Source organism: Aythya marila (genome assembly GCF_965140915.1).
Source record: "Aythya marila genome assembly, chromosome: Z".
In the NCBI taxonomy this organism is placed as follows: Eukaryota; Metazoa; Chordata; class Aves; order Anseriformes; family Anatidae; genus Aythya; species Aythya marila.
Window position 1 is genome coordinate 5,098,785 of NC_139080.1, and position 19,052 is coordinate 5,117,836.

The 19,052-nt window shown below is 37.4% G+C and overlaps 1 protein-coding gene across 1 annotated transcript in view; it reads left to right on the forward strand.

Annotated features, from left to right (window-relative positions):
* The window catches only part of RIT2 (Ras like without CAAX 2), a gene marked incomplete at its 3' end in the record, with an annotated part of 202,377 nt that extends 201,993 nt beyond the window's left edge, over window positions 1–384 (forward strand). Inside the window, exon 5 of the mRNA XM_082782828.1 lies at window positions 157–384. Within this exon, the coding sequence (XP_082638954.1) occupies window positions 157–384 (228 nt within the window). The remainder of the gene's footprint in view (window positions 1–156) is intronic.
* Between the last annotated feature and the right edge of the window lie 18,668 nt (window positions 385–19,052).

Below are 19,052 nucleotides of genomic sequence, written 5' to 3' on the forward strand. Positions count from 1 at the left end.
AATTTTCCTGTTAAACTAAAGGTTGGTGATTTGCCTCAGGAATGCCAATCTAGTAGTACCCAAAAAGTCAGATTAGATATACTTTTATGGCCTCCTTTTGGTTCATGCTTTGTGAATTAGGTGATATTTATAGACCTTTTTTTTTTTTCCTTGTAGGTCTCGACTGAAGAAGGAATGAGCTTAGCCAGAGAATACTCCTGCTCCTTTTTTGAGACTTCTGCTGCCCTTCGCTTCTACATTGATGATGTCTTTCATGGACTAGTGAGGGAAATCCGAAGGAAAGAGTCCTCACTGCCCATGGCAGAGAAGAAGATGAAGAGGAAGGATAGTCTGTGGCGGAAGCTGAAAGGATCCCTGAAGAAAAAAAAAGAAAGTACAACTTGATGGCAGTTCCTCATGAGCCACCCCTCAGGAGCTGACCACAATAACCTGTAACAGTTTGAAAAGGCAGCATTGACACAGCATCTTCCAGACCAGGTCCTGGAGTTTCTTCCCTTCCCTCATGCAGAAGTAGCTCCTTGAAGGCCCAATTCATGGTTGCCCTGTGGCTCCTCTGTATTATATATCAAGTCACTTAGCACTTATCCCCTCTCTCCACATCTGAGTGGAGAAAATACTGTGCTTTTTCCCTGTGGTCCCTGGCTGGTCTTCAAAGGCTAGGAGTTGAGCCAGCATCCAGGACACAACAGCTTCTATCATTTCTAGAGTAAGGGATGCACGTATTACCTCCTCTCTGTCCATGCATGGGTCGTTTCTTCATCCTGGGAATGATTAACTTTCATTTCAATGGACATTTTGACTGTTTAAGGACTTTAGGATTTGACCTTCAGCTTTGCATTCACACGTAGGTTTAGGGTTAGACTGTGCTCAGTCTGTGTGTCTGTGTGTGTGAGCTGGGACCAGGGGAAACACTGGGGGCTCACAATTTTAACCCTGTAGAACCCTATCCTGACCATGTTCTTTCCATTTAGCAGGAAGGGTTGGCAATCATATCACAAGTCCCACACTAGCCGTCCAGAAGGTTGTAGGGTTATAGCTCCATCTCCTCTACTTACTCATCAGAACTGGCTAGCAGAGGTACATTGTCCTACAGACAGACAGTGGATTGGCCATACTCATGCAGCCCACCAAGGAATGCACAAAAAACACTTCCCAGAGCAGTGCAACTCTGTCCCACCATAGTGTCTGCAATGTAGCATTCAGCCCTTGACATACTACAGAATTGCATCAGGACAGTCACTGTCTTTCACGGTCCATGACCATCCAAGTGAATCATTTTATTGATCAGCTGGACAGGTCTTTTAAATATTCCTTTTTAAAGCTAGCATGAAGTAGAATATAGTCTCATTTACTTTTTTTTTTTTTTTCAAACTTCTTTTAATATTTACTTTATTTATAAATTTTACAAGTAAGTCATGCATACATTTTGTCAAAAAATAAAGATCATGAATTCCATGAAGCTATGCTTGTAGTCAGTGTCATTTGTGTCTGTTCTATTTAATATATTTTTAGGGGGAAAAACAAACAAACAAACAAACAAACAAACAAAGTGCGTTCCTTAGTAAATGTTCATTTTTTCTCTTTTCTTCTTTGACTATTTTTCAGAGTTTGGATAAATTAAATATATTTTAGAGGAACTGCACGGGGGGCGGGGGGGGGGGGGGGGCAAGCAGGAGGGGACAGAGGAGGGGAAGGAGTTGATTTGTTTTGCTCAGTTAAGTATGAAAAGGTTACGGTTTTATGAAAAATTTCAGTTCTTTAAAATCTGATTCTCTATTTTCTTTTCCATTCAAGAAAAAACAGTGATTTATTTTGATTTGTCAGAAATTTTCCATCAAAGGTATCACTTCAATGTGTATAGTTAGATAATATGTGGCTATATAGATGATCTTTGGAAAGATTATTTTAGAGAAACATAAGCACATATAAGCATGTAGGTGTATATCCTGATCCCTGCCTCCAACAACTGAAGTCTGCATTTACTCCACTATAATTACTACTATTATTTTACCTGTATTGACACAGACATTTTAGGTAAAGCTCCTAAAGACAGAGATGTGCTTGCCCAAAGAGTTTATGAGCTAAGTATTGGTGGAGAGACAACAGGAGGCTATACTGAACAGATGGTGGCTTTGAGACTATAAATAACAAGAGGAACATCTGTGACTGTTTCAATACTGCACACTGCACAGAGGGGAATGAAGCAGTTGTTCCACATGTAAGAGACCATAGAAATTACTATCCTGAGAAACCTTCAGGGATGTTCATTGGTCCTTTTCAGGCAGATGCCTAAGCTTTGAGTCAATTGAAAAACATTTAGTATTGGTTATTATTTCACCCACACTACTGAGGGACTTACTATATCAATACTGGCTTTGAGTTGTAGTTTTAGTGGTAACCTGTTTCTAGTCAGCTAGAAATATCAAAAAAGTTACAAAAGGGCATAGATACAGTTTAAGATTAAGCCTCAAATTAATATGCAAATTAAACATATCCATTATTTGACATTAAGGTAATCTGTCATGGAACGATATCTTTCCATACTATTAAACTGTCAGCCTTTATGACAGGGTTACCATACATGCACTGCTGTTGGAAATGGTCCCTGAAGTGTGCTGCGTTGTGCATCTTACTCAGCAACTGGTTAGGAAGTGCTAGCTGATGTGATCTAAAGCCATAGTAAGAATAATTTTGAATAATTTTGAATGTAACAGTACAGATTTGATTGGGAACCTCCTTTGGTATTTTCTAATTGCTAGAACAGACACAGTTTACATAGTTATACATGTATTTATGTGTACCAAGCCCATAAAATCTCCACATTCTCAGTATCCCCATACCTAACCTATACATGCCAGATTTTAAAAGATATCTGGTAATAAGTTAGTAACTTCAAAAAGAATGAGTCCCTCTGAGGATCTTCTGTTACATTTTCCTCATGCAACTTCAGGCATCTGAGTATCTATTTGACAGAAAGGTCTGGATTTATCTCACTTCAGCTTAGCCATATAGAAGCTGAGTATGACACCCAGTTATTGAGTCCCTTAGTTAATAAGCAGAGAGGTTCCTAGGGTGATTTGTTCCATCTAACTTGGATAGTTAGCATTTGACAAATCACTGCCTAAAATGGCTGCCTCTTTCCAGCTCTTTTATGTTTCTCCATAAATTGTAAATTGTGTCTAGGCCTAACTTTTTGATAGCTAAAAGCAGATATGATGAACCCCTTTGTTAATGATCAGTCTACCTCCTAATTATGGCAGAATGGTGGTGTAAATGCTTGGTGTTGAATCTTGTTTCTGAAACACCTGACCATCTTTTATTTTTAAAATAGGAATGTCATTCTGATTTACTATCACTCAATTCCTCAATAATCTATAATACTTAACCTCAGTTAATTGAGCAGAGCTGATGGAGGTTTTAGTCAGGAGGCTAACATAAGTCATAACTGCACAAGAGGTTGGGTGCAGCTGCTTTACCTAATTAATCATTATGATTCCATCACAGAAGGCTGTATTTAGCTGTCAAGCCTAGCTGACAGAGTTAAAAAACAGCAGCTCTGTGTCTAAGACTTTTCTATCTCTGACTAGTCGCTCATCTAACGATGTCTGGAAAATCTGAAGAAGGAAACTGATCATTTTATTTTGTTGTGTTGCCTACAGCCTCATGAAGGTGGCAGCTATAACGTAGTCCACTGACAGACTGTGTTGCAGTTGGATCATAATTCAGTTTACTTCCTTTATAATTAAAGCCAGCTAATAAATATAATCAAATAAAATTAAATTAAAAAAATAAAACTTTGCAAATGTATCTATAGCATCTCTCACAAATATATAATATATGGCATTTAATTATAATTCTTCTCAATTTTGGCAGATCACAAGTTGAATTTAGTTGTGAAGTAATTACCTCTGGGAAAGGCTATAAGTCAAGATGGAATTTTTCAGTGCTTAAATTTTCCTCTTTCACATGTTCTGCATATAGGCCTTAGGACTATATCTGCATACAGGCCTTGGGACTTAAACACAGGAACATTCTGTGTTCCCTCACATAGTCAGATCATGTGCAATATTAACAAGCTGATGCCTTTACAAACAGACAAACAAACAAAAAAGGAAGAATATTTTAAGGCTGAATTGTATGAACATATGGCTAGAATGAATAGAGGGAATTCTCCTCCTTTCTGTCCACTATATAATTCATGTTTCTGTCTGTCTTTTAGCCTGATCCTTTCTTAGACATTTGATCCCCACCTGTATTGTAGCAGATGACAGGAAAACAAGTAAACAATGGCCATTGGCAGAGTTTAGTTTCTTATAGTGACAATTTACATTCTACAGCAGTATCAATGTCTTCTTCCAGATTGAATGTAACGCTCTCTGTGGGCCAGACTGTGATATCTGTGAGAAGCAAAATAGCTGTCGTTGGGCCTTCTTGTCTCTGTAGTGACAGCAAAGGCACCTGCTGCAGCCATCTGAGATGGAGATACTGAGATTATGACATCAACTGTTAAAAATTACACTGAAAACTAGCAATTCAGTTCCTGTAAATCTGACAATGTTTACAGTTATCTCTAGGACTACACAAGTACTTGCCTGAATTTGTACTAGCAATTAAAACTAGCAACATAACTGTCTAGCATAGACAACTATATTAACATCATTTATTTAAATATACTTACGACAGCAAATATATTTAGACATCCCCCTAGGATGTCTTATTTATGTGAGTGTGTATCATGCACACTGCTTCTTGTCTGTGTCTCTAGAAAATCCCTAAAAATTAGTAGAGGAAAAGTGAAATTACAGAATGTCTCTTACAGACAGTATTAAAATCTCTGTTCTCAGACAATTGAATGGCATTTGGACAGAGTGGTGCCTCATAACACTTCTGATCAGCCTCAATTTAAGCTCACTTTTTAACTTGACCTGTCCCTTCAAGTATGTGCTCCTCCTTAGGATGTCTGCCTGGCAAAATGATTTGTAATGGGAATGGCATTGTCTCACAGATGCTGTGAAAGTCACCCCAAGCAGCATTGCCCTGCACCTCTAGCCTGATTTATTACTCCCTGATGCTCCTGGTTCTAAGCCTCCTCAATTCGAGCTCTCCAATTTTGTTACATCGTGCTGAATTATGAGGTTGTTTTGTGATGAGGACAAATGTCCACTCAAGAGCACCAAACTCATTTCATGATCTGAACTTTTCCCCCAAGAGGTAATAAAGACAAGAACATCCAAAGCCATTGCATCACCTACTGTATATCTTCTGTCAATAGATAATTAATGTGACAATGAGATTTTCCCATTCTTGCACTTTGTCATGCATCATATTTTTTCACAGTGTTTATAGTCTTACAACTGTTTCAACAACTACATAACAAAGCTCAAAAGAACATTATTTTTCATGGCTGAAGCTGAAACAGAATTCCACGTAAAGAACAATATTAGGGAGGTAAATCAAAGCAAGCCCTTAATATGAATACCTCATTACCTTAATTTGTATAAAAGAGAACAGCATCATTTTACCCCTATATTTTAAGTGTAGTTAATGGAAGAGGAATGCAGTCAATTTCGCATCTATGAAATTTGGTGGACAAATGTTTATTATTTCTCTGTTTTTATTGCATTCTGCAAACGAGATAATTTGGGATTCCTTGCCCTGAAATTAATAAATCAGGATAGAGTTAATAAATTCAAAATTTCTTCTGGTTGTGTTCCCTCCAACAGCCTACCCTGATGAAGACTCAAACACAGCTTCTTCCATTGTTTTTCCAGCAATCCTAAACCACCAGAGCTGACCTCTCCGTCTTCAGCATCATTCAGATAAACACAGTATCTTTCAGTTTTATTTCATTTGTTCTATTCCATCACTCACAGAAGTGTAAAAGGCACTCTGTGGTGCTTTTAACAAACTAAGTGCATTGCATCTTTTGCCCCCTTCATAAATTTCCCGTATTTTCAGTGTTCATACTAAGCAGAATAAGTAATATTTTTTCACAATAAACTTTTAGCAAAGTCACACAGCTTTCTGAATAGGAAGTTGACAGTTCCTGCATACTGACTTTGCCTCTGCTAATACACTGCTGACTAATCACAGGTGTCTCTTTAAGTAGGACACTGAATGAATAAGCTTGAACACTTAAGGTATTCAGTCTACATGGGTAGCTGTTGTGAAGGCAATGGAAAAACTTACCGTTGATTCATATCCATCTCTAGCATAGAATTACACATGCTGTCATGATGATGAATATACTTCAGTCACACAGAGGAAAATGAGGTTTCCGTCCATGAAAGCTTATAAAAGCCATAACCCAAAATAGTAGACAATTAGAAGATTAGAAGTATTCCTTAGAAGATGGAATAAAGAGATTATTAGTGATGGGAAGGATAGGCAGAGGTGGTAGAGGAGAATACAATATGAGTAAACATGAAAATCAAGTGACCTGAGAAGGATTTACAACATTCTCCACACTGGATGTGTCCTTATGCCTTCTAGAAAGGGAACAGCAGATACAGTGGAAAAAAAAGATATAATACAATCTCAAGATGTTTGATTCAAGTGCACACACCATAGGAGTCTGATCAGGATATTAAGAGATGGGTCATACTGAGAGCAACAGAAATTGATGATGATTTGCCTCCTCCTCAGGATGATGTAATTTCATTGGCCTGGAAAGTGGAAGGAAGAGGTCAGAGAAATTATTACTGTTGTGAAAATGCAAGACAGATTGGGAACATATTTTAATAACAAAATGATGGAGAACAGGGCACAGAATGGGAAATTAAGCAGGCAGAAGCAATATTCAGTCAAGTCCATGGGAAGTATGGATATCCTTCACTGGAATATGCATCAGGTTTCTAATGAGAATCTGACTAAAGATGAGAATCTGCCTGTGCAGATTGTCCCTTCACTGAAGCTTCTACTTACGAGAACAAATCTCTGTGGTATCTGCTAGTTTCCTGAACTATGTATGCTTGAGAAACTGAAAACAGCTGGTTTTGGGAGAACAGTTGGGGAAAAAGTAGGATGTTCAGCTCTGTCTTTTAGAAGGATAGCAGCAAAAATCTCATTTATATGCCTCATAACTAACATAAATGATGGAATGATAGCTCCCTGCTGAAAATTTTAAATGGTACTTCAAATATGTGGTTTCATCGGGGAGAGCAGCTACCAGTTTGTGAGCAGTGCATGCAGATCATTCGTTGCTGGCTTTTTCCCTCCCACTGTTCTCAGACCAGATGTTAATGAAAAATGTAGGAACCTATTTCTGCTCTCCTGTTTAGTTAATAAGGTGTTCACCAAATACACCCAAGACTTTATCTAGCAAAACTGGATGAATTCCAAGTTATCAGAGAATACAGCAGGGATGTCTTCAAGGAGGCAGATGTTCAAAGGAGTACTTTGAAGAGTTCTTCGACCTGTGCGGAGTTGATTATCATGGTGCAGATGAAAGATGAGAAGAAAAACACAGAAAGGCTGTGAGAACACTCTATACCCGCCAACAATAAAATTCAGAAAGACTTAAGTTATAGAAGCTGTAAAATATTGTTGTGATAAAACTTCTGAACAAGGATGGACCTCCAGGGACTGCCAAGAAATTTGAGAACAGTCAGTACCGTATCAGTTCTTTCACCTGGTAGAGACTTTTCAATCCACTTGCCACTAAGTGATGAAAACCCTTATCAGGAATCACAGTGGTTCAAATAGATAGGAGAGGAAAAGACATACTGTGACACAAAAAAACCTTCACTTAATGAATAAGGAGGTCTGTCAGGTTTGTAGACTGCCCACCTTGTGGCAGATTTTGTAAATCAAGAACAGGTCTGAAGACTACTGTTAAATATCCTTAATATTTAACATGGTAGTATATTATTGTCAATAATTTAACTGATGCAGAAGAGTCTGTTATGACCTTCACTCTGATATTGAAGTACACTGTCCTCCTTGGACAACATCTTTCAAATCCTTTATACAAACTGCAACCTCAGACACCTCTTTGTTTCCATGTGGTTCACCAGTAGGGTTGTCCTGATACTTAGCACTAGAGCCTCAGGCTCTGCCTTACAAATCTGTTGCTTAGCCAATGGCCACCTGGGAGAGGCCAACCGAGCTGGAGCATGCCAGAGGAATTCCAGGATGCAGGATGCAGGCTAACGCCTGACACTTGTAATTCCTTCAGGGCTGTGGCTGGTGACTGGTCATTTTATCCTGGGTGGCTGTGAGAAGGAAAAGGAGTGTCATCACTACTGGGAAGGCATCTGAAGGCAGATGTGTTTCCCCAGATGTCTCTCAGCCGTGCTGATCAAACAGCAAGGGAATGACAGCTCTCCTTGACATATTTTTTCTGCATAAAAGTGTCAAAATGCTGGATTTTTTTTTATTATTATTATTTATTTTTTTATTATTATTTCTTACCTTTTTGGAGATATGTATATTTTCATCTTGTAAAACAGGGCAGGCACTATCTGTCTGCACTTTCAATAGAAAATATGTTCTCTACATATGTCCTAAATAATGTCAGAGATATGCATGTATAATCATACACACACAATGTTTCCAAACCCCAGAATTTCATGTCCCCTTTTATCATGCAGCCTGCATCTGAAGCAAAACAAAGGTGTGAAGAAAATAAATAAAATAATAAAATAAAATAAAATAAAATAAAATAAAATAAAATAAAATAAAATAAAATAAAATAAAATAAAATAAAATAAAATAAAATAAATAAAATAAAATAAAATAAAATAAATAAAATAAAATAAAATAAAATAAAATAAAATAAAATAAAATAAAATAAAATAAAATAAAATAAAATAAAATAAAATAAAATAAAATAAAAACTTTTTTTGTACCACTGGACAAAAAAAGTCCATGTTCTTGATAAGACTATAGGACTACTACTAATAACCACAACACATGTTTTCTATGTGTCTCACTTCGTATCTTTCAGTTACTGTTTTCCTAAGAATACAAACCATAATACTTTATATTAAAGTACTTTGTATTACTTTCACTATAGAGAAAGCCAGGAAAAATAGCTTAAATTAAATGTATAACATTTTTGTGTCTACATTTACCTAAAAGAGATACTGAATATATGCAAGTGCATCAACTTGGACTTGTTATAATTTACAGAATTTATTGGAAGGTGGTAGAATATTCACCTGTAACATATATTAGTCAGAGATTTCCAGTCTATGTAATAAAAGTGGCCTGAGAGAGAGAGAGAGAGAGAGAGAGATGAATCTGCTGGGAAGGCTTGGGGTAGATACATTTATCAGGAGTAATAAAAAGAAATCAGAAGTAAATAGCAGCTCAATATTTGGCTAACTTCCAACCAGTGAGACATGGTTGATGGTAGACAAGGTTTCCAAAGGAACTAGTAAAGGCCTTTACATTTAGGTCACATATATTTAGACAAGATAAAGCACTATGTCATGCCCTACTAAGAACTATCCCAGCTTAATAGATCATTTCTCTCTCTAGCTTTCACATTTCTACACAGGCTTGCAGTGCTGCTGACTACAAAACAACTGGATTTGAAGGGAATATGAATATTATTTATGAAGAAATAAAGCACATTTATCTTTAGAAATTTATATTCTGAAAAAGATGGGAATTTACTTCATTTTGATTAATTGATCATATTTTTGTGGGACATTATTCAGTTAGATTTCTGAGTTCAAGACCTTGTAATGACTTAACTAACATAACTAGCATGTCTGATTTCCTTTTTCTTGTAGGAGAAAACATTCTCAGTAGATTCTTGTTTTGGTATACTTCATATTGTTTTATCTTAATTAAGGATTTGCAATACAGAAGAATGTACGCTTTGTATGCTTCATGCTGCAGCCAACCAAAAATCTGTTTCCTATTGAGGTCGAAGCAGAATCCCAGGAAAGAAGATTAAAACATATTAAGATGTATTATGTATGCTCTCTCAGAAACCTGCCATCAGAAACTTTCTGAGTCAAAGATATTTCTCCTGGAGCTAAAGAAGTCTTGTGGCATTGATAGCAGGGTCTGAGCACCTTAGGGAGAGCTTGGACTGCAAACTCCCATCATTACCTGTCAGGGCAACTGCTGTACCAATGAAGACACCACAAAGTCAACTATTAGGGGGTAATAGCCATGGGGATATTGCTTGTCCTTGAGGAGAAATACCACAGCGTGATCACCAGCCAAAAAACTTCCCTCTTTCATCCACCCTACCATAGAAAGAAACAATCATTGTGATTTACCTGCTGGGGATAATGAATGACTTGTGCCAATGTCCAGATGGACTTATGACCTTGCCTTTGGGGAGCTGGTTTTAAACTAAAGAAATGTGAAGCCAGGTAGCACCCTCAGAACTCTGAGGTATGGTAGAAATACATTTTAGATATAGGGCCACAGATATCCATCTCACTCTGACTGTGTGCAACAGGTTTTCTACAATACAAAATGACAAGACTAACCTCTATAGTAACTGTTAATGACAACCCACAATTCCCCACGGCAAGGGGAAACCTCAGCTAGTTCATGTTTCTCTCAGCAGCTGCTTGAACCACTTCTGATCTGTGGGTGACATGGCAAAGGAGTGTAGGATCAATGCAGTCAACAAAATTATTACTGTTGTATTCATAAGACACTGGATAATGTAAGACATGTTTATGTGCATTTTTTTTTGCCTTGGAAATATGAAAACAAGCACAAGAGAATTGTAGCAGCTGCTCTGATATGTGATAACTTGACTTACACCAAGCCAAGGACTTTTCAGCTTCTCGCTCTGTCCTGCCAGTGGGCAGTTTTAGGGGTTCAACAGGAGCTGGGAGGGGACAGACCCAGGACAGCTGACCCAAACTAGCCAAAGGGGTATTCCATACCATCTGATGTCATGCTGATGTCAGATATATAGGGGTGGGGGGGATGGCTGCTCGGGGTTAGGCTGGGCATTGGTCAGGAGGTGGTGAGCAGTTGCATTGTGCATCACTTGTTTCTTACACATTATTATTAGGAGTATTATTATCATTATTATTACTATTATTGTTATTGTTGTTGTTGTTATTTTCCTGTCTTAATAAACTGTCTTTATCTCAACTCACGGGCTTCACTTTCCCATTTCTCTCCCCCATCTCCGAGAGGGAGTGGGGAGGGCGAGCAAACGGCTGTGTGGTGTTTAGCTGCCAGCGAGGTTAAACCACAACAAATTAGAATATTATTTGTGGAAAATTAGAGGATTTTAAAAATATTATTAAGAGCAGTAAATCAGTTTCTTTGAGATCTCCCCTGGCTATACCATGTTCAGTGAGGTTTTTCCTCTGTTTAAGTATAGCCCCAGAGTGAATTATATTCATACAAAGGAAGTAACTTTAAAAATATTTTTTGCTGATCATGTATAAAGGTTACACACAACTGGTAACTTAAACATAAAATTAAGTCAGCAACCAGAAATCTGTAACTTCTAGAATAAAAAAAAAAAAAAAAGGTAAATGTTGATTATTAAAAGCTTGTTTTTCATGCTTTACTTGATCCAATTCAAGTTTCATGGAGTAAGTACTAAAGATTTATCTTCTCATTCTCATTCTCTCCAAGGGAGCTTCTATGGAAAGTATTGAAAAACAATACTTTACAATACTTTAAAAGTTATATATATATATAACTTTTATATATATATATATAAAACTCTGGTTGACAATTGCTTGGAAATTGGAATGTGATCTCTCTTCATATTTATAAAAGCTTTATCCAGGCTGTCTTTCACTATGGGAGTGACATTCCCCACATTCCTACATGACCAGGTAGTGCTTAAAGAAATGGCATTGCCTATAGCTTTGTGCCAGACCTAATTCTTAGTGACCCCCTTCATGAACTGGTCTATGTCAGCTAAAGCTGTGGAGCAGAAATGTCACAAAGCAAAACAACCACAGCAAAATGATGAATCTTCTGCCAGGTTAGCATTTGAAATCTGAAAGCACATGGAGGAGGACAGGGCTGCAGCAGTTTTAACTTGATTGCCTCCAGCTGTCTTAAGGACTGTTGTGGTTTAACCCTGCCAGCAGCTAAACATCACACAGCCATTCACTCACCCTTCCCCCTCCCTCTCTGGGATGGGGGAGAGAAATGGGAAAGTGAAGCCTGTGAGCTGAGATAAAGACAGTTTATTAAGATAGGAAAATCATAATAACAATAATAATAATAACAATAATGATGACAATAGTACTACTGCTAATAATGTGCACGAAACAAGTGATTCACAATGCAATTGTTCACCACCCACTGACCAATGTCCAGCCTAACCCCAAGCAGTCTGCCCCCCCCCGGCTAGCCACCCCTATATATTGTTTAGCATGACCCAAGATGGAATAGAATACCCCTCTGGCCAGTTTGGTTCAGCTGTCCTGGGTCTGTCCTCTCCCAGCTCCTGCTGCACCCCCAGCCTGCCTGCTGGCAGGACAGAGTGAGGAGCTGAAACATCCTTGGCTTGGTGTAAGCACTGCTCTCCAACAATTAAAACATCAGCATGTTATCAGCACTCTTCTCATCCTAAGCCAAAACATAGCACCCTACCAGCTACTAGGAGGAAAATTAACTCTGTCCTAACTGAAACGAGGACAGAAAGGCAGCCTCAGGCCCTAAGGAAGTCTGTGCTTGGCAAATGTGTTCAAACATTAAAGAAAATGATGAAATAATAAGTTTATGTTGTTGTATTTGTTCTTGTTGTTTTTGTTGTTGTTGTTGGTTTTTTTTTTTTTTTGACTAATAATCATCTCTTCAAATTAGGCTTGTTATAAATTTGGCTTAAAATAGGATGGCATTGACAATTGGAAATGCCAAATGGTGGTAGAAGCTTATTATGAAGCTCTTTTTCCATCTGTGGTCTTTTATATTTTAGGTTCTATACCATTGTCCAGGAGGACAGCATTGCTATTATTAGTTATCACCTTTCAACCATCAAATCTGAAGTGTAATTGATTGAGTTTATAATGGATCCATTACAATAGGTGCATTTTCAGCATCAAACATTGAAGGCAAAAAGAAATGATAAAGCTCAAGCTGTCCAGAATATATTTATCATTACAGAGCATTTGTTCAAAACAGTCTTTTGTTGTGTAGGGGGGCATTAAAATAGCTTAAGCTGTAATGAAATCTTTTCTTAGATATTTGAAAAAACCTTTGATGGGATGGTTGGAGGCAGCTATACTGAGAAGGACAACACAAAATTAATGGGAACTCCTGCTATTTGCAGAAAGACAAACACACTTCTGCAACAGATCAGACAAGGGCTCCCTTATCCTGCAATATTGCTTATAGGAGCACAAGATATGTTGCTAAATGCTATGAGGAAGAGTGTATCCATAGAAATATTATTTGTTGCTGCTTGAAAATATCTGTAGGAACCTCCTACTTGCAACAGATATCTTTGTGGCTTTTAGTTATTTATTTATTTTCCAAAAACACATTAGTATAGTTCTGTTTTACTTGATGACATCTCTAATACTGCATAAGAATATAAGAAGCTTAAATGCTACATAAGTGTGGGCTTTAAATTTTAAAACTAGTTTTGATATTCCTTTAGGAAACATTTAGTTTCATCACACACGTACACACACACACACACACACACAAAGTTACAGAAAATGTGCTTCAGTTCTTTATTTCTGGTTACTTTCCACAATACCTCATACATCCTGGTAGAAAAATAATGCTATATATGTGTGTGCACACAATTTCTATACAACTTAAACAAGTCCTGATAGGTGATGAAGGTGCATAGCTTAGAGAAAAGCACATGCACACCCGGGGTCATGCACACCATCTGCCAGACCTGTCCTCAGCACATATAACCAACAGCTGAAGAACAAACCAGACCTCATGTGTGAAGGTTTTACTCAGTCTCCTAAATCAGGTGCCCAAAGTGTATTTCTAAATGCTTTAATCTAAGTGTACACAGTGCTAGGAGATGAACAATGGGATTTAAAGGCCAGCACTGATAAATAATTGAGCTAGTCAGCAGAAACCAATGTTCCAGGGAAGTGTATGAGATCCTGCTTATTTCATGATTTAGTGGCCTACTTCAAGCTCTGAATTAAGTACCCGTCCTCGGTTGATGTCTTCCTCTGTTGTTAGGCACCGAAAAGTGTTTATTCTTTCTTCTAAAGCACTGAGAAAAGCAGGCTAGAATAGTAAGCAAAGATCATTCTTAATTAATACTCTAATAATTAATGCATTCCATAATTAAGCCTAATGTTGATTAGGCCCAACCGGCCAGTCAGAAATGTGGTGTTCTCCACCCCAATGGAAATGGTGCCATGCTGCAGAGAGGATTTCAGGATTCAGGGACTGACAGGCAGAGAGGTCATCCACTAGTGGGAGCCCCAATTCATGCATCTGAATTGGCCTCAGGCTTTTGGCACCTTAGACATCTGGGCATACAGTACGTTGAGACAACAAAGTTATTCACATGTAGCTAGTTTTGGATTCTTGTGACATGAAGGAGTTTGGCAAGGTGTTTGGAGCATGAACTGAGGTGCATGGATATCCCCTAAATTTCATGTTGGACATGGGATATTGCTACACTGCATTTCTATGTCTTGCTTTGGAGCATCTTAATTCTATTGCATGATTTCTGTCAAAGATTCAAAATGGATTATCTCGATGAGCATCCTCCTAACAAAACAGTATAAACAATTAGATATTCAGATGAAGATTTGAGTTCCTCTTAAATATGCCGCTGCTTGCTATAAAAATGTGCATCATTTTTATCAGGTCTGTGCTGCAATTAAGGGACTGACCAGTACTAGCAGTTACATAAAACCACTATCTCACTGGAACAGTAGAAATCATGTTGCCAAGGTGATTCTGTTTTTTGTGATATTCTAAACATATGGTGAGACAAAAACACCATAATACAAAGGCTTAAATCTTGCTGGGCACAGAAGCAACACTTCAACTCTCAACTGAGAAGCTGGGACTTTCATTACTATGATAATTTCAGGTAAAAGGGCCAAAACTGGTTGCTTTTCCTACAGACTCGAGAACAAAAATTCATGCACAGCCTGGAGTATCTTAGCATAGCAGCAGGTTTTTATGAAGATAGTGTTAGTTAACGTATTTGCATTACTCTATGTTTTAGTTTTAAAAAATAAAAATAAAATCCAAGTTATATTGGATTCAGATCAAATCATTCAGGCAAGCTTCCAGAGAGTGGGCTGTTTCCCAAATGACAATAATTTCATTAGTGTACTTCTTGCAGCTTAGCCAACATGCTAAACCAAGCACTTGCTGGTAGATTATGTTGGCTAAATATTTTGTGCTCCCATAAAAAGGGTTTGTTAAGTGGTTTAACTCTGTTTTCACTAAGCTAAATAGGAGATTTGCCATTGACATTGTTATGAAGATAATCAACGCACAAGCTTTATGCAAATGTCCTTTATAACCCTCTCTGACTTGCTGTATTTTGGGGTTATTGTCTATCACCTGTCATTGAAGTAGCAGAGATTGGACACTAATGGACACTGGATGAGGGGTATCATAGCTTTGAGGGAGTTGAAAAATTCTTTTCTCTTTTCTTCCTGGGAGCAGAGAAAATAGGGAAGATGCTAAGGAAACACATCAAGGGAAGAAGACTTATGGGGATGTTGGTATGTTTTCACATCCTTCTGAAATGTGGGGCAACCCTGTTTAGGTGTGTCTCAACTTTGTGCCTATAAAAAGTCAAAAGTTGTGACTGCTAAGTGGAAAAAACAAAATCAACATTTTCTGTACTTCACCCTAAAATCTTTATTGAACGTTCACCCTCTCTTTCTAAATGTACATATTCTGAAGGTAATACCATCTGGGCCAGTTCTGTCCATGTGTTTTTCTTGTTAATTTTCCTCTTCTGAGGAAAACTTGAGTAAATACTGAGCAAGATCATGAGGATTTCACTGTTACCACTGGCATTATTTTCATTATTGCCTTAACTTCTTTATTTTTAGTTATTTGTATTTTTCTTGGCAGGAAGGGGTGCATGTTGGTGGTTTGTGGTGTTAAAAAAAAAATAATAATACTTTAGAAATCCTGTCTCCAGCTACATCAGGTGCCTTTGGCTTTTGTAACTGTTCCAGCTTTTTTTTTGTTTGTTTGTTTTTTGATGGGGTTCAGCTCTGCTTCTGTACATGTCTGTTTATTCACCTGTTGTGGTAAGCACTCATGTGAGAATATGCAAGGGAGGTTTGGAAGAAAAAGAGGTGGCTTTCGGCATTTTATTTTTTATTTTTAATGGAAAACAGCCTTCCACAATGATCTATGTGGTTTATAATCCTTAGTTGCTAAATATCCACTGCTAAATCTGCCCTCATGTATTGTCAGATCTGTGAACAGGAAGGCAACCTGCTAATGATCTTCAGTCATAGACGCTATACCATGAGCAGTGCAATAAATCTTTTCTAAATAGTTTTATCATTTTGCTCCATGCAGCAGTTCTGCACATTTTCTGATAAATTATTATACAAAATTGGCATCCATTTGAAAATTCTGAGGGTGAATACAATTTATTAGAGCAAAACGTCATAGTAATTAACAATAAATCGAAAAATGCAGAGAAAATTCAGCTTTCTCATCACCTTATTCAAGCAGACTATGATGTTACAATCCAAAAACACTCTAATATATATTTTATTCTCTTCAATGGTGGTACAAATAATTATAGAGAATCAGATATCTTAGGACTCCCAAATTTCAGCTTCATTTTTTTGGGTCCAAAGTGTTCAATAACCTTGATTAAATGGCAGCAAGGGATCTGTGTCTAAGACATCTCATAAAGCTGAGCCAAATATTAGTTCTGCACAATCCTGGCTCTCTTTACACCACCTTTGTGAATTCTTTCAGTTCTTACTAGACAGTGGTTTTGCAATTCTAAGCATTTCTAAACATTTCTAATACCACTCTCATAGCATATTTCCAACACTGGTTTCACTGGACTGTGGAGGGTGTGCCAAGGTTCATGTGTTTTTTACAGGTAGGCTGTCAAGTTCTGTTCACAACAACCTGATACTCTGAGGGTATCTGGTCATAATCCATGTTAGTTATTTTTTCCAGTCATCAAAGACATGCTTCAAAGAGAGGAAGGAAATACAGTCACGATTCCCATGAAGGATTGTCATGGTGGTGGCAGGAATGTCAAAATCTTTCTTGAGTTCCTAACAACTGTTGGTGGTGGTTGTTTCCACCCTCTCATTTCACTTTTTTTTTTTTTTTTTTTTTCATTAAAGCTTATAAACACAGTCAAAAGTAAGCAAATTGCTGACAAGATAAATAAATATTAGATTAAGATAATTTAATATACATTGTCTGTAACAATAAATTGAGATGATCTGGGAAATATTCACAGGCACTTGAATGTGTTCTTTTATGCTGCTAACCTGATAGAACATATCCCAGCATAAATTTAGCTTGTTCCAGACAGCACTTGACCTAAACATTTCTTGGACATCATATGGTGATTAGAATAGCTAAAAAAACTTTACCCTGTGAATAACTAATATGCAGCACCCTTGTTCTTAGAGCTTGAAGCATTTCCTGTCATCAACATGGGATATTTGGTTCTTGTTGACCAGCATGTGCTTGACCATTGCCATGCACATTCAGTTTATTAGTACAGAACTCAGATCAAATTCACAGAATCACAGAATTGTCTAGGTTGGAAGAGACCTTCAGATCATTGAGTCCAACCTCTGACCTAACACTAACAAGTCCTCCACTAAACCATATCACTAAGTTCAACATCTAAATGTATTTTAAAGACCTCCAGAGATGGTGACTCCACCTGGGCAGCCCATTCCAATGCCTCACAATCCTCTCAGTAAAGAAGTTCTTCCTAATATCCAACCTAAAACACCCCTGGTGCAACTTTAGCCCATTCCTCCTTGTCCTGTCACCAGGCACATGGAAGAATAGACCAACCAACACCTCGCTACAGACTCCTTTAATGTACTTATAGAGTGTAATAAGGTTGCCCCTGAGCCTCCTCTTCTCCAGGCTGAACAAACCCAGCTCCCAAGAGAGCTGGAAGGAATAAATTCTTTTATTTTGGATCCTTTATTTATTTATTTACTTATTTTCTCGGCCATTATCTATATTTTCTCACACAGAAAACAAATGTGTTGGTCTTCTGAGAAAATAAAATCACTTCAACTGACAAAGCCAAACAAAACCATTACCTATGATGAAGGACCAGAGAGCTAAGGAGTCTTGCTATAATGTAACTTTACTATATGGCATTATTTGATGTTGGTAATTCTTATATGTGAGAACTTAAACGTTCTCACATATAGATAATTTTTAGGTCCGGTCCTTGTCTGGAGTTTCCGAAGTCTATGAAGAGCAAAGCTCACACTGTAGCCTGGACCTAAGCTAGAGCATTAGCAGGTTCTCTTTTCTCTGCCCACTTTTTCTGATGAATCTTCTTAGAGGTCTATGTATCTAAGGTGTTAACTTTTTTGTCAAATATGGTTAAAATTTGACAAATTGATTTATAAGTTAGGAGATCAGTAGGTAGACCAATATTGTGCACTCATTCAGTTCTGTATCACACAGAACTTATTTTTCTTTGGAAATCCAGACAATGATAACAACTCTTACTATTTTTATTACCTAACTTATTTAAAGTATCTTCTTCCAAGAAAGCTGATAACATTAAGGATCTCATTAACTCTTAAAAAATGACAATAACTCATTGGTGGTGAATTATGAGATCCTTTTTTTTCTGCATAAAGCAGAAAACAAACATTGAGAAAAACAACAACAATTTAAAAAAAAAAAAAAGGGAAAAAAAAAAAGCAGCAATGAATACACCTCACCCTGACATATATTTTTCTGTTGATGTTCACATCTTTGACTTCTGGTTCTGGATAACATCAGTTATGAAGTTTAATGATGTAGAATGCAGTGGAGTGAACAAATTACTTCATTATGCTGCTATACTTTAGCATCCTATCATGGGTCTGTATAAAGATTTGTCATGCTTTGGGACTGCAGTGTTAACATGAGTTATTTCAGCTTTGGGGAATTACATCTATTTTTCTGGTGTCCTC